Genomic DNA, 15153 nt, shown 5'->3' with positions numbered 1-15153 from the left:
CCCTGTTTGTCTTAATTCCTGCAAACCTGTTTGCCATTAAACTCATTATGAATTACACCATAATGGCTTGACCTACATATTTAGATATAAAAAAAATATATAGATATACAATTATCTTTGATTATAATGCATCCTGGGTGTGTCTATGGAATGTCTTATGTGCAATGTTTTTGTTTTCAGTTACATGATGTACTATATATAAGGAGAGCAGAGCCAGTGGTGCAGCACTTCAACACATCCAACAGCATCTACATCCAACATTACTGCTTCAACACATTCAGCATCATGATGCTCTGCCTGAAGCTCACTCTACTCACCCGTAAGTTTCTTCCATGCTTTTCCATATGAACTCCATGGTTGACTTTTATTTCATTTTTACATCTTCCATCTGTGTTTGTTACCTGTGTTTACTTTACAGTGCTTATTGCAGCACCTGGTTTGCATGTTTCTGGAGGTAATATTTTAATGCCATCAAACACCTTTTTCATATAAACTAACATGTGATAAGCGTTTTACAGAGAACATGCACAAATTAGTTAGGTTTATTTCAAATGTCTGTGTGAATAATTTGTTCTTTCAGAATCTGTGATTACCTGTGATGGTGATGTCCAGCGCCTCACTTGTGGTAAGTTTAAATGTCATGTCTGTTATACTGTATAGCTGTAAGAAGTCATTGCATTATTATGTGAAACTAAATAAAGCAAAAAATGTATAATTACATTTGAAATTTTCGATGTTACTTAGACTCTGGAGTGATAAAGGTGACGTCTACTGTGTACGGCCGTTCGGATAGCCAAATCTGCAGTGCTCCACATCCCAATCTTAAGGTTACTGATACCAGCTGCTCCAGTACCGTTTCCACTATTGCTGACAGGTACAGTGTTTCTTGGCTTATACTATACACAATAGATCCACAACAACTGTCAGAAATGTAAACAAAATTTCTTTAATATCAATTTAATAAATGTATGAAATAATTGATGCCACAGAGCTGCTACATACTAGAATGTAATTATCCACAATGTGTTATTCTACAACTGCACAACTATACAATAGGCAACAGTATTGTTGCAAAGTTGATAATATTGTAATAAAATTATTTAATACAATATTCTTTCTACAGTTACTACTTACACAGGAACTTATATGGCTAATACAAGTAATATTAATTATTTAATTCTGTAAATAGATGTTTATTTAATATTTATAACAGGAGTCTCAGTGTATAAGTGCTTTGTAATGATCAGTAAGGTTTCCAACAAGGGCAAGTGTTGCCATTAATTTCCAGAAAAAGGAACAAAAAATGTTTGTGCTGGTGAGAAAATGACAGTCTAAAGGTGCTATAACATACAAAATAAGAGAAAATGACTTGATGTTACACTATATTAAAGATAACAGTAAAGGTATAAAATGTATGATACATAACCCTGCTGAGTGTATTTGGTCTGTTCACATAAACAGATGCAATGGACTAAGAGAGTGTGAGGTAAAGACAGACTTGCTTGGCAGCTCTGACCCATGCAAAGGAACCTACAAATACTACACTACCACTTACGACTGCATTGATGCCCGTAAGTAGTCTATAGAGTGGAAGTGTGTTAGAATTTATGATGGCTCTTATGAAATTAATTGTCATAAAAGTGCAGAATCCAGAATGTTCTCTGTTAATGCACTAATATGAGCCAATGACTGCTCTTGCTCACCCGCTGCAAGTTTCTGCTGCCAATTCAATCATTTCTAAATATCTGAATATAAATATAGTCTAGTTTGGACTGGACCATTTGAAAACATTTGTGTTGGGTTTGAACCACTCAGATGAAGCTTTAAGTTTTAAAACAACTAGAAAGTTTTCCAGTCCCTGATGAGCTCATCTCTACAACATGCTACTCATACCACTACCACTAGGTTTTGGGGGTTGGATGAAGTTCTAGGATTAAGAGCAGTGTTGGGTTTTAATAATCTCTTGATAGAATGATCTATGAGTACTTATGTAAGGTTGGATATCTGTATATTGTCAGATTGTATGCATTTGCTTTGTCTCCTTTATCTAGATGTAGCTGTGGTCTGTGAGCATGGCTACCGCACACTAGACTGTGGTAAGAAAAATCTTTTTTTTTTAAATTACATTCATGTTGTTGCTGAACAAAGGAAGCTTACCTGTATATCTGTGCAGGAGCCGATACTATTGAGATCGTGAATGCGAACTTCGGGCGTGCTGATTCTGTAACCTGTTCAAGTGGAATTCCCAACGGTTTGACCCAGAACACCAACTGCTACTCTCCAAATGCACTCTCATCTGTCGCCTCACTGTGAGATGTTTTTTTTTTTAAGCTTTTTCGTTTAAAAACAAAAAACTTATTAGACGTACTTGCTTGATATCTAGTGTTCAAAGAGTAACATCTTACTTTAATGTACAGGTGCAATGGAAAGAACAGTTGCACAGTAGAAGCTTCCTCCACCATCTTTACAGATCCTTGTAAACCAACTGCTAAATACCTCACAGTGTCCTATACCTGCATCACTAATCAGTGAGTATCTCCCTGACAATCCCTGAAAAGTTTTTATTTGTCACTTCTTTTTAGTAATCTTGATTAAACAGGAAAGAAGAAAGTCCTTATGAGCTTATGATTAAAAAGTATGTTAAAGAAAATAACTACACAGAACAAATAAAGTAGACAAGGACAAATCAATTCAGAAACCTAGCATAGGTCTCCATAAAGGATGCCTTCACGTGAATGCTTACTATATTACAGAATATTTTTTGTATTATCTTTTAAATGTGCATACATTATTTTTATGCACCTATAGCATCAACAGCATTAATTTTATTTACTACAATATGTCCAAGTACAGGGTCTTACTGTTTATTTATTAATGTCTTACTGTTTATTTTTTATTTGTATACTCATACTTGGTTGAGAACTTTAAGCTCCTATTTTCAATACTGTTCATCCAATTAATTACAGAATTTAAGTACAACACATGCAATATTATTTTATTATTAACAATTCATATGTTTCCTGCAGGGGAGGTGGCTGTAGCTCGACGGTCTGCCGTATGTATTTCTTTATTCAATGCATTATATTAGATTAGATTACATTAGATTAGATATAGCACAATGTTGATCAATTCTCAATGCTGCCTGGTAAGAAGTTCGTTCATTTCCGTAATAGCAGCTTTGATCATAGTGCTGGCTACAATTCAAATCACATGCTTCTAACCATTCAAATGTATTATTGTTTCTCCCATAACAACTCAGTCAAAGGGACATCCATCTAAATAATAATCGAAATCATAAATGTGCTGTTATTTAAGAAAGAAAAAAGTACATTTGAATTTAAAAAAGTGGTCAAAAACTTGCATGCTTATGTAGTGTTAATTATGTACTAAATCTTAAAAGATGATACAACATAAAACATAATTCAAAACATATTTATACTTTATGAATAATTTTAAATTTTTTTTAATGTGAATATTTTAAATGTATTTTTTTTATTTCATTTTCATCTTTTTTTAAGTACTATATGACAGTTATTTTACATTCTGTATTACAACTATATTTTTTTCTTGCTTTTCACAGCATAGAGTGACTGCAGCTTTCTGCCATGTGTCCTCTCTTCAGTCTGAAAAGGAATCAGCTTTAAATATGCAACCATGCACATAATAAAGTGCAGGAGTCTTTGTGGTGGGATACTTCAGTTTTTCATGTTATATAATCAACTACTCTACTGACGTTATGACTTTAAACCTTGTAATCAGTAGCTCTTAGACTAATCCATTGTACTAATGATTAAGCAATAAACTGTCCTCTGAATGCAAGCATAACAGATGAGAATTGTGTAAATTTATGTGAAGTCGGTTAATATTCTGACAGTTGTGTCCAATCTATCAGTCAATAAACAAACACTAATAAACATTTTAAACACAGTGCTTAAGCTGACAGGTGCAAAAGGTAATCCAAAATAGTGACCCAGAAAAACAGAAACATGTACACGAATGCAATAATCACATTGAATTGCTTTGCTCAAGGGCACCTCAGTCGTGGTATCGCCGGCCCGAGTCTCGAACTCACAACCTTAGGGTTAGGAGTCGACCTCTCTAACCATTAGGCCACAACTTCCCCCTGAAATTTAACACAATTTCATTTAATTATTTTCAGCCTACAGGATCAGAGGTTATGAACATCTACCTTGTAAAATCTTTCGAAGAACTGAATTATAAATTTACAATAATTTTTTTAATGTTTATAGTCTCCAGCATACTAAACATACTAAACATAACATGAATAGAACCTTCTGTAAGACCATCACCTTTTAATTTCATACAAAACTTTGATACCAGGCACCAAACCCCCGCCCCAACTGCTCCCCGGGCGCCGCAGCATAAAAAATGGCTGCCCACTGCTCCGGGTGTGTGTTCACGGTGTGTGTGCACTTTGGATGGGTTAAATGCAGAGAACGAATTCTGAGTATGGGTCACCATACTTAGCCGTATGTCACTTCACTTCACTTCACTTCATGTGCTCTAATATCACCATAGCAATGTAAGAAGGATGGGCTTAATCTGACACAACAATGCCACCTTCTGGCAGGATTGCAGAATTACTCGACCTCAAAACAATGAACATTTGCGATCATTAGGTGGTCAAATCAGACAGGCTTGATTTTTTTTCTTTTATAAATGTAACAATCAAATTTGAACAACTGTAGATGTTCAAAAATAAAAATAAATAAATAAATAAATAAATACATGAAAAAATAAATAAATAAATAAACCTGCACATCATAGACAGGAGGCTCTGTCTGTCTAAACTCTGGCCCTAAAACAACAGCTAACTATTTTGCTATGAGAAAAGAAAAATATAAAGTACTTTAAAGAAAGCTACTGCTGACATATTTAATGCTACAATTGCCCTAGTGTGTTTCTAATTTGCTGATTATTGTGATTCTAATTTGCTGATATCCCCCAAATGTCCATGGGAGTGGCTCAGTCAGATGACTGCTTCTTATCCACTGCTTAGTCTGAGTGAGGGAAGCCTTGCACTGCTTGTTATTAGCCAGCATGACATATAGTGAGTGGCCTCTTCCAGTGTCATTCACGCTGTAGCTGGATCTTCTTTTGAGCCTGGTGTGGATTTGAATGGGGTTCTTTTGGGCTCCTCTCCATCCTCTCTCTGTGCCAGGCTCCATGCACCTCCTTGGTCTGAACAAACCCAGTTTCACGGCAGTTTGTGACATAGGTCACGAAATGTAATCTATTTGATTTGTGTTCGTGGACACGAATTTCCCTTTTTTTTGTGTCACTCAGCACAACTTTTGATCTAATGTATTTCAATAGGAAGCATCTTTCGTGTCTGCACCACGTTTTTCTTTCTGCCACTCGGAAGCATTGTTTTAGCTCATTTGTTATTCATTTTTAAACTTTAAGCACTACATTACTCAACATTTAACCAGGAGATTTTATCCTTGTTTTTATTGCTTTGTGCTATGGTTTCTTTTCTGAAAAAAAAGGACGTTTTTCCATCTATTTGATGTGTCAAATCGGACAGTAAACTAAATACTACAGTACCCATGGGCCTTATCTACTTTTACTATGTTGAAGACGTCAGCTAAAACTACGCGAATTCTGATTCATTGCACTCAAACCACTTCCCAGGTAATGTTACTTGAATGTAATGATCAAATTTGAACACTTAGAATTCGTGAAAACCTGAAAGTCTATACAGAAATCACCCAATCGCAAAGCGGACTGGCTCCATCTCCATAGCAACGGATGCTGAGGCTCACGGGTAATGCGGGCATCCGCATTTGCAATTGGGTGATTTCTGAAAGCTGCAAATTCTATGTGTTCAAATTTGATCATTACATTCAAGTAACATTACCTGGGAAGTGGTTTGAGAGCAATGAAGGAGAATTCGCCGGCCTGCAGAAATCAGGAGAATCAAATAAAATGGATGGTCATGACATCGTATTGTTGAATTATCAAGCACACTTTCGTGTTTATGTGTTGAAAGAAAAATAAGAAGATCATTAAAAGAGAATCAGCGGTGGGTCATCAGTTAGTTTTACAGTAGCTGACGTCTTCAACATAGCAAAAGTAGATAAGGCTCATGGGTACTGTAGTATTTAGTTTAATCCTGAAAATCCTGTCCGATTTGACACACTAAATATGTGTGATATATGGAAAAACCTTTGTTCTCTGCCTTTGTTGCAGCCATTCTCCATATTGATCTGTAAAGGATACAGATGAAAGAATGAGCACTACATGCCCTACAATACAGCACTACAAAAAGATAGCTCTCCAAATTCAGAAAATAAACTAGTTAAATATTTAGCAATAAAACATCCAGCTACATATTCATCTCCTTGAGCCTCAAGTGCATGCTGGTTTTGATATGAAAAAGTAAATACAGGGAAGCGAAGGAATAAAATGTAGGAATTGGTAATTATAAGTGACCTTTGCATGGATGGATATAAAGGGTGGAATTCTTCATGTAGGCGTCTGTCATCCACATTGTAGTCAATGTTCCTCAGCAGTAATTTCACTGTCTGCAAAGAGTCAGGAAAGAGTCAACACCCAGTGTGTTAATTATGTCAATTATCAAGCTAATAAAAAAACAAAAACAGAATAGCGCAGCTGAGAAAAACTAGTACAAAGGCTTAAACTTTAATGTCAGCATTGTACCTTTATGTACGATTTTGGCTTTTGCATTATGATATTAAGAGTCAATGTGTGACATTAACATCATTTTCTTCATCATCTACATAGAAAAACACTAATAGAAAATAATAAACAACATTCATAGACATATTGACAAATGAACTCATAGACACACAAATATGTCCATATATGGAAACAAAGCATGTCCTCTCAGGCCTTGATCTGCAGACAGACTTTGTAGCTGCCCATTGGTATCCATAAAAGAGACACAGAGCGTTTCCGACGGGTGCTTCTTTCTTTATTTCGCTCGCGAAGTGTGCCATTAAACTTTAGTTTGCGTAGCACCGTGAAACTACACAAAGAAACAACATAACAAATAAATACGACTCATATACAAAAAAAATACAATAAATAAAGTTCAAGTTTGCAGAGAAACATAAAATATAAATGATAAGGTGGATGAAGACACAAAAGAGCTCAATGATTAACATTTACATGCTAACAGGCTCATAGGACTTTGAAATAAACTATAACACGTACTGTAACATACTGTATGTCGACATCACATACCTCGCTCCGCTTTACCAAAGGGAACTAAGATGAAATTAAGCAAAATTTAGTCTCTGCTCACTGGAAAACACATATATGCACATGGACTGAACAGGAACATGAATCTTCGCTCCTCTCTCTCTCCGTTGATCTAATTACCTTCTTTTTTTTTACTCCACCTACTGTGTACACCTTGGTGTCCTTGCTGAGACGTTCCTTAGGGATCTTCTTGCATGTAACAGGCATCTGAAGAACTTTGGCCTGCTCCTCTATCCTCTTCTCTACATTCTTTGTCTCCACCTTCTGCTCCTCTACCTGGTTGATGTTGTCTGTGCTCTAGAGATTCTGTTTTAAACATAAAGAAGAGAGAATATGAATACAAAGAATAAGACACAACAAAAATGAGCATATTGTCTCACATAGAAACAGAAGGGCTCTACATTCTCCAGCGCATTGTCCTCAGTGTCCATGATTTCACCCCATGTAAGTTTTGGAGCACCTGGTGATGTAGACTGTTGTAGTTCAGACATGGGTCCAGGCTCCATAGTAGGCACAGAGTTGGAAATTGCCTGAGATTGAAGTTGATGAAAGAAACAGTGTTACTGTAGCTTTAAATGTACTGAGTTCTTGAGGCACTTCAAGGTACTTTATATACTCCTTTAATGTCTAAGGACTACATAAGACCTAAACATGACTCTTTTCACTTAAGTATGAATTTCTGAGGCTGTGTTTGTGCACAATACAACAAATTTTTGACTACAAACTGGCTCTGAATCTCCTGATTTTGCAATCATCTTGACTTCTGATCAATCAGAACATTTTATAACAGTGTAGTAAAAAGTATTTTTACATTTGATTACAAAATGTAGTTCAAAGAAAGGTTTCTTTGACATTTTCTCACAAGTCTCTTTGAATAGTTAGGGTTGTTATGTGCTTAATAAGTTTCTAGTTTGGTACATTATTTCTTTCTGGTTTTTAAGGACAAATAAAACAGTACTCTAACCCATCCTGCCACTCACAGACCCAGCAATTGGTGGAGCATCTTTTGGACTATCCTTTATGACCTTTTAGAACTTTTTAAACTTTTTTTTTCCTTTTTCATTTTTTGGTGGACATGGTTCCTGTCTGTCAGCGGGAAAAAAACCCAAACATTTTACATTTTTTTACAGTGTGTAGGTTGAAAAAAAAAAAAAATTAAATTCTGTTAAAAATAATCCAATTAGGATAAATGGATTTGACCCAGGGCCACCTGTTGTGGTGTTTCAGCTGTTTTCTCTCAGTGTCTGTTACTAAAGGAAGACCTTTTTTGCATTCCTCTGATTTATTCATGTATAATAATAATGATATTATGAAGTTTTCATCACAAGAGTATTTCTACAATTTATGTGTTTATTTGACCTTTAGATCAGTCATTAACCACAATAATAACCATTTATCTTATCCAATCAGAAAACAATCACTTAAAGAAACAAAAAAACAAACAAACATACAAACATACATACAAATAAACATTTTTTTAATTTCATGGTTTCACATTCTCTCAGTTTTTGCACAAACAAAACAGTTTTGTATTCAGTGATCTCTTGATGCTACATCTACATTGTTTGTGAGATGTTATAGTAAGTGTATAGCATACTATACACAAAGTATAAGCCCAATAATCTCTCACAGATACGGTGCTAATGCATGTAAACACGATGAGTTCACACTGTCTTGCTTTCTTTACTAGATTCTTGACTGACCTGTTTTTTTTATTGTCTGCAAGCTGTATTTAAAATACAGTACATTCATCTGAAATGTGACACATGAAAATGGAACTTCCCTCTTAAAAGAAAAATGTAATTAAGTGATCTTGATAATCCTATTAGTTTAACTTGTTCATGTACAATAATGGGTTTCCCTTGTAGTTATGCTATTCTTAAGTCACATGGCAGGGTATAAAGCATGGATGTAAGTGCAGGTGGAGCAGGTTTTATTAAACATACTCAAATGGCTAACAATCCAATGAACATACAGAGGTCAGGCCATCAGAAGACATTAACAGACTAGAGCAGGAACACGAAAAACAGGTCAAAAACATGAAAGGTAAATGAGAAACTGGTAACAGGAAACAAGACTTGGTGTAGTGCGATCACAAGGATTACACTGATATTTTGAACCTAAGATTCACCACAAGATGGTTTAATTGCCTTAACAAATAAAAGCAAAACACAGAATATGTTAGTATAATTAGGACACGATCAGGGATCAAGCAACAACTAGACAGAGGCAGAGACAAGATATTAATCAAAACAAAAGACACATTTCAACGTAACAGTATCGAGCAATTTAAACAAAACAGACAGGGCCTGGAACAGAACACGATATAGGGCCTGGAGCAGGGTGCTCAAGCCCATTCCACGATGAGGCCGACAGTGTGGCTTCCACTGCAGAGCTCTCTCCACAAGCCTCTTCATTCCAAACTCTGCTTTAAACCCTGTTCCTTGCTTAGGCCAATGTAGCAGACTCCTAATCTCTGTTCCAAGCCCTGTTCCATGCAAAGGCTGATGTGGTGGCCACCCAAGCTATTTTCCAACTCCTGTTCAACTCCAATGTTGTGGTCTGCCAGGCCCTTTTCCAAAGCCAAGCTCCATCATATAAACCATCATCACCTTTCTCGTTCTTACAGTCAACTTATTCCTGTTCATTTTCGACCATTGTTATACTTTTGTTTTCATTCCCATCTTGATCCTCACTTTTAATCTCTCCCTGCCGGATTGCCACTGTGAGCTCATCTTCCACAGCATTGTATTGTGCCTTATCCTCAATCTTATCAACTGTCAGTGGCACCTGTGATTTATATTTTTTGAAGTGGCATAGAAAATATAAGGATCCTTGCATTAGTGTTAATTTCGTCAGACGAGACGAGACGAGACGAAATATGTTCTTCAACAACCTTTTTTTTCATGACTAAGACGAGACGATGACAAGACTGCACCACTGTCCAAAAACGCTGACTAAGACTAAATTAACATGCATTATTGTTGACGAAAAAAGACGAGACGAAAATGTTTTGTATAAAATAAAAACTAAGATAAAATCTCTCTTCATTTTCGTCTACAATTGTCTCTGCTTTTTCATCAGCTGTTACGCCTTTAAAATATTCACAACGAGTTCGCGGCTTTGCGCTGATGCTCAAGTTACAGGTCCGCGAAGCGGATCCCGCTTATTATATTGCTACCTACCAAATAAATCGATAATTTGACTCAAAATGATGATTTAAAAAGGAGTTTATTGATTTAAAAACAATTGTATTGTTTCCGCTACAGAAAATAGTGCGCTCCGTCTCTACGTTTAGAATCCTGGGTGTTCGAGTGTTCTCAACTTCTCACTGATATTTTTGTGATTCGCGGAGTTTTGACAAGTTTTATAGCCTTGATATTGTTTCTTATTCAAAAGTGGTGACAGAAAAAACTCAACACTCCCAACCTGAAACCTCTTCCCACACCCCTGTCACAATCACATCATAATCATAAAGGCTTAAAAACAAATGTATAGGGAATCAAGTTTAACAATTACATGTAATATTGCTCCAAATATCATCAATAATGGTGTGTGCAATACCATGTATAACTTGCATTAAGTCGGTAATTTATATATATATATATATATATATATACACCTACAGTTTTGATCTTAGGCTTTTCATTAAGTTATTTATTTCCACTATAACACTTGTGTTCCTGATATTATTGCATTTAATGAGGCCTCGTTGTATTTATTCTTACAATAGATTCCAGATGTGGTCAAGCTTCAATTTTTTGACTAAAACTAGACTAAAATTAAAAGACTTTTAGTCGACTAAAACTTGACTAAGATACATTGAGTTTTCTTTTGACTAAAACTAGACTAAAATGACGAGACTTTTAGTCGACTAAAACTAAGACTAACAAAAAAGATATGTGAATGACTAAATATGACTAAAACTAACAAGGACATTTGGCACAAGACTAAGATTAAGACTAAATTAAAAATAGGTGACGAAATTAACACTACATTGCATTACAAAATGAAATTGCCAAATCAGTTTAGATAATTCTAACTCTCTTCAAAATGAAATTTGCTTGTTTTCCATCCTAGTATGCTTTATATGGGCCTATGCGATTCCAGTACAGTACATTGTAGCCTGAAGGCAACATGCACTTTTTTGTGATTTCTTCTGACACATCTGAAGATATGTAATGTAAATGTTTTGAAAATACTTTACACATCATGGATTGTTACTTGAATTGGGTTCACTTTTCATTAGACAAAATATGGGGCTGTGAGAAGCTAAAGTAAAAATGAGCCCCTGTGGGTAAAATGACTACTTTTTGGCATGTAGATTGGTTAGTATTTGAGTTCCTCTTCACCGAGATTGCTTTGACCAATTAAATGTGTGTCTCAATTTTATTGAAAAAAGCTAAAATGGGTTACGTTGCCTGGAGGTAACATGGTACCAATAATCCCCTCTCAAATTGTTGGATACTCTTATAAAAAGCTTTTTTGAAGTGTGGTACTCTTTATAATAATCTCAGTTAAAGCCAGTACTCTAACTTACCCCTAACCTTCCCCTGTTTGTCTTAATTCCTGCAAACCTGTTTGCCATTAAACTCATTATGAATTACACCATAATGGCTTGACCTACATATTTAGATATAAAAAAAATATATAGATATACAATTATCTTTGATTATAATGCATCCTGGGTGTGTCTATGGAATGTCTTATGTGCAATGTTTTTGTTTTCAGTTACATGATGTACTATATATAAGGAGAGCAGAGCCAGTGGTGCAGCACTTCAACACATCCAACAGCATCTACATCCAACATTACTGCTTCAACACATTCAGCATCATGATGCTCTGCCTGAAGCTCACTCTACTCACCCGTAAGTTTCTTCCATGCTTTTCCATATGAACTCCATGGTTGACTTTTATTTCATTTTTACATCTTCCATCTGTGTTTGTTACCTGTGTTTACTTTACAGTGCTTATTGCAGCACCTGGTTTGCATGTTTCTGGAGGTAATATTTTAATGCCATCAAACACCTTTTTCATATAAACTAACATGTGATAAGCGTTTTACAGAGAACATGCACAAATTAGTTAGGTTTATTTCAAATGTCTGTGTGAATAATTTGTTCTTTCAGAATCTGTGATTACCTGTGATGGTGATGTCCAGCGCCTCACTTGTGGTAAGTTTAAATGTCATGTCTGTTATACTGTATAGCTGTAAGAAATCATTGCATTATTATGTGAAACTAAATAAAGCAAAAAATGTATAATTACATTTGAAATTTTCGATGTTACTTAGACTCTGGAGTGATAAAGGTGACGTCTACTGTGTACGGCCGTTCGGATAGCAAAATCTGCAGTGCTCCACATCCCAATCTTGAGGTTACTGATACCAGCTGCTCAAGTACCGTTTCCACTATTGCTGACAGGTACAGTGTTTCTTGGCTTATACTATACACAATAGATCCACAACAACTGGCAGAAATGTAAACAAAATTTCTTTAATATCAATTTAATAAATGTATGAAATAATTGATGCCACAGAGCTGCTACATACTAGAATGTAATTATCCACAATGTGTTATTCTACAACTGCACAACTATACAATAGGCAACAGTATTGTTGCAAAGTTGATAATATTGTAATAAAATTATTTAATACAATATTCTTTCTACAGTTACTACTTACACAGGAACTTATATGGCTAATACAAGTAATACTAATTATTTAATTCTGTAAATAGATGTTTATTTAATATTTATAACAGGAGTCTCAGTGTATAAGTGCTTTGTAATGATCAGTAAGGTTTCCAACAAGGGCAAGTGTTGCCATTAATTTCCAGAAAAAGGAACAAAAAATGTTTGTGCTGGTGAGAAAATGACAGTCTAAAGGTGCTATAACATACAAAATAAGAGAAAATGACTTGATGTAACACCATATTAAAGATAACTGTAAAGGTATAAAATGTATGATACATAACCCTGCTGAGTGTATTTGGTCTGTTCACATAAACAGATGCAATGGACTAAGAGAGTGTGAGGTAAAGACAAACTTGCTTGGCAGCTCTGACCCATGCAAAGGAACCTACAAATACTACACTACCACTTACGACTGCATTGATGCCCGTAAGTAGTCTATAGAGTGGAAGTGTGTTAGAATTTATGATGGCTCTTATGAAATTAATTGTCATAAAAGTGCAGAATCCAGAATGTTCTCTGTTAATGCACTAATATGAGCCAATGACTGCTCTTGCTCACCCGCTGCAAGTTTCTGCTGCCAATTCAATCATTTCTAAATATCTGAATATAAATATAGTCTAGTTTGGACCGGACCATTTGAAAACATTTGTGTTGGGTTTGAACCACTCAGATGAAGCTTTAAGTTTTAAAACAACTAGAAAGTTTTCCAGTCCCTGATGAGCTCATCTCTACAACATGCTACTCATACCACTACCACTAGGTTTTGGGGGTTGGATGAAGTTCTAGGATTAAGAGCAGTGTTGGGTTTTAATAATCTCTTGATAGAATGATCTATGAATACTTATATAAGGTTGGATATCTGTATATTGTCAGATTGTATGCACTTGCTTTGTCTCCTTTATCTAGATGTAGCTGTGGTCTGTGAGCATGGCTACCGCACACTAGACTGTGGTAAGAAAAATCTTTTTTTTTAAAATTACATTCATGTTGTTGCTGAACAAAGGAAGCTTACCTGTATATCTGTGCAGGAGCGGATACTATTGAGATCGTGAATGCGAACTTCGGGCGTGCTGATTCTGTAACCTGTTCAAGTGGAATTCACAACGGTTTGACCCAGAACACCAACTGCTACTCTCCAAATGCACTCTCATCTGTCGCCTCACTGTGAGATGTTTTTTAAGCTTTTTCGTTTAAAAAAAAAAGTACTTGCTTGATATCTAGTGTTCAAAGAGTAACATCTTACTTTAATGTACAGGTGCAATGGAAAGAACAGTTGCACAGTAGAAGCTTCCTCCACCATCTTTACAGATCCTTGTAAACCAACTGCTAAATACCTCACAGTGTCCTATACCTGCATCACTAATCAGTGAGTATCTCCCTGATAATCCCTGAAAAGTTTTTATTTGTCACTTCTTTTTAGTAATCTTGATTAAACAGGAAAGAAGAAAGTCCTTATGAGCTTATGATTAAAAAGTATGTTAAAGAAAATAACTACACAGAACAAATAAAGTAGACAAGGACAAATCAATTCAGAAACCTAGCATAGGTCTCCATAAAGGATGCCTTCACGGGAATGCTTACTATATTACAGAATATTTTTTGTATTATCTTTTAAATGTGCATACATTATTTTTATGCACCTATAGCATCAACAGCATTAATTTTATTTACTACAATATGTCCAAGTACAGGGTCTTACTGTTTATTTATTAATGTCTTACTGTTTATTTTTTATTTGTATACTCATACTTGGTTGAGAACTTTAAGCTCCTATTTTCAATACTGTTCATCCAATTAATTACAGAATTTAAGTACAACACATGCAATATTATTTTATTATTAACAATTCATATGTTTCCTGCAGGGGAGGTGGCTGTAGCTCGACGGTCTGCCGTATGTATTTCTTTATTCAATGCATTATATTAGATTAGATTACATTAGATTAGATATAGCACAATGTTGATCAATTCTCAATGCTGCCTGGTAAGAAGTTCGTTCATTTCCGTAATAGCAGCTTTGATCATAGTGCTGGCTACAATTCAAATCACATGCTTCTAACCATTCAAATGTATTATTGTTTCTCCCATAACAACTCAGTCAAAGGGACATCCATCTAAATAATAATCGAAATCATAAATGTGCTGTTATTTAAGAAAGAAAAAAGTACATTTGAATTTAAAAAAGTGGTCAAAAACTTGCATGCTTATGT

At 35.3% G+C, this 15153-nt stretch overlaps 1 protein-coding gene across 1 annotated transcript in view; it reads left to right on the top strand.

Moving 5' to 3' along the window:
• Positions 1-233: 233 nt before the first annotated feature.
• Positions 234-15153, top strand: part of LOC132853799 (uncharacterized) — a 37939-nt gene continuing 23019 nt past the window's right edge. The window contains exons 1-16 of the mRNA XM_060881771.1: positions 234-319; positions 419-454; positions 581-625; positions 745-874; positions 1462-1571; positions 2052-2096; positions 2174-2309; positions 2418-2528; positions 12003-12118; positions 12218-12253; positions 12380-12424; positions 12544-12673; positions 13261-13370; positions 13851-13895; positions 13973-14108; positions 14200-14310. Of these exons, the coding sequence (XP_060737754.1) occupies positions 286-319; positions 419-454; positions 581-625; positions 745-874; positions 1462-1571; positions 2052-2096; positions 2174-2309; positions 2418-2528; positions 12003-12118; positions 12218-12253; positions 12380-12424; positions 12544-12673; positions 13261-13370; positions 13851-13895; positions 13973-14108; positions 14200-14310 (1376 nt within the window). The 5' untranslated portion in view covers positions 234-285. The remainder of the gene's footprint in view (positions 320-418; positions 455-580; positions 626-744; positions 875-1461; positions 1572-2051; positions 2097-2173; positions 2310-2417; positions 2529-12002; positions 12119-12217; positions 12254-12379; positions 12425-12543; positions 12674-13260; positions 13371-13850; positions 13896-13972; positions 14109-14199; positions 14311-15153) is intronic.

This window comes from Tachysurus vachellii, chromosome 11 (assembly GCF_030014155.1).
Source record: "Tachysurus vachellii isolate PV-2020 chromosome 11, HZAU_Pvac_v1, whole genome shotgun sequence".
Lineage (NCBI taxonomy): Eukaryota > Metazoa > Chordata > Actinopteri > Siluriformes > Bagridae > Tachysurus > Tachysurus vachellii.
This window is presented reverse-complemented; position numbering and strand designations above follow the sequence as displayed.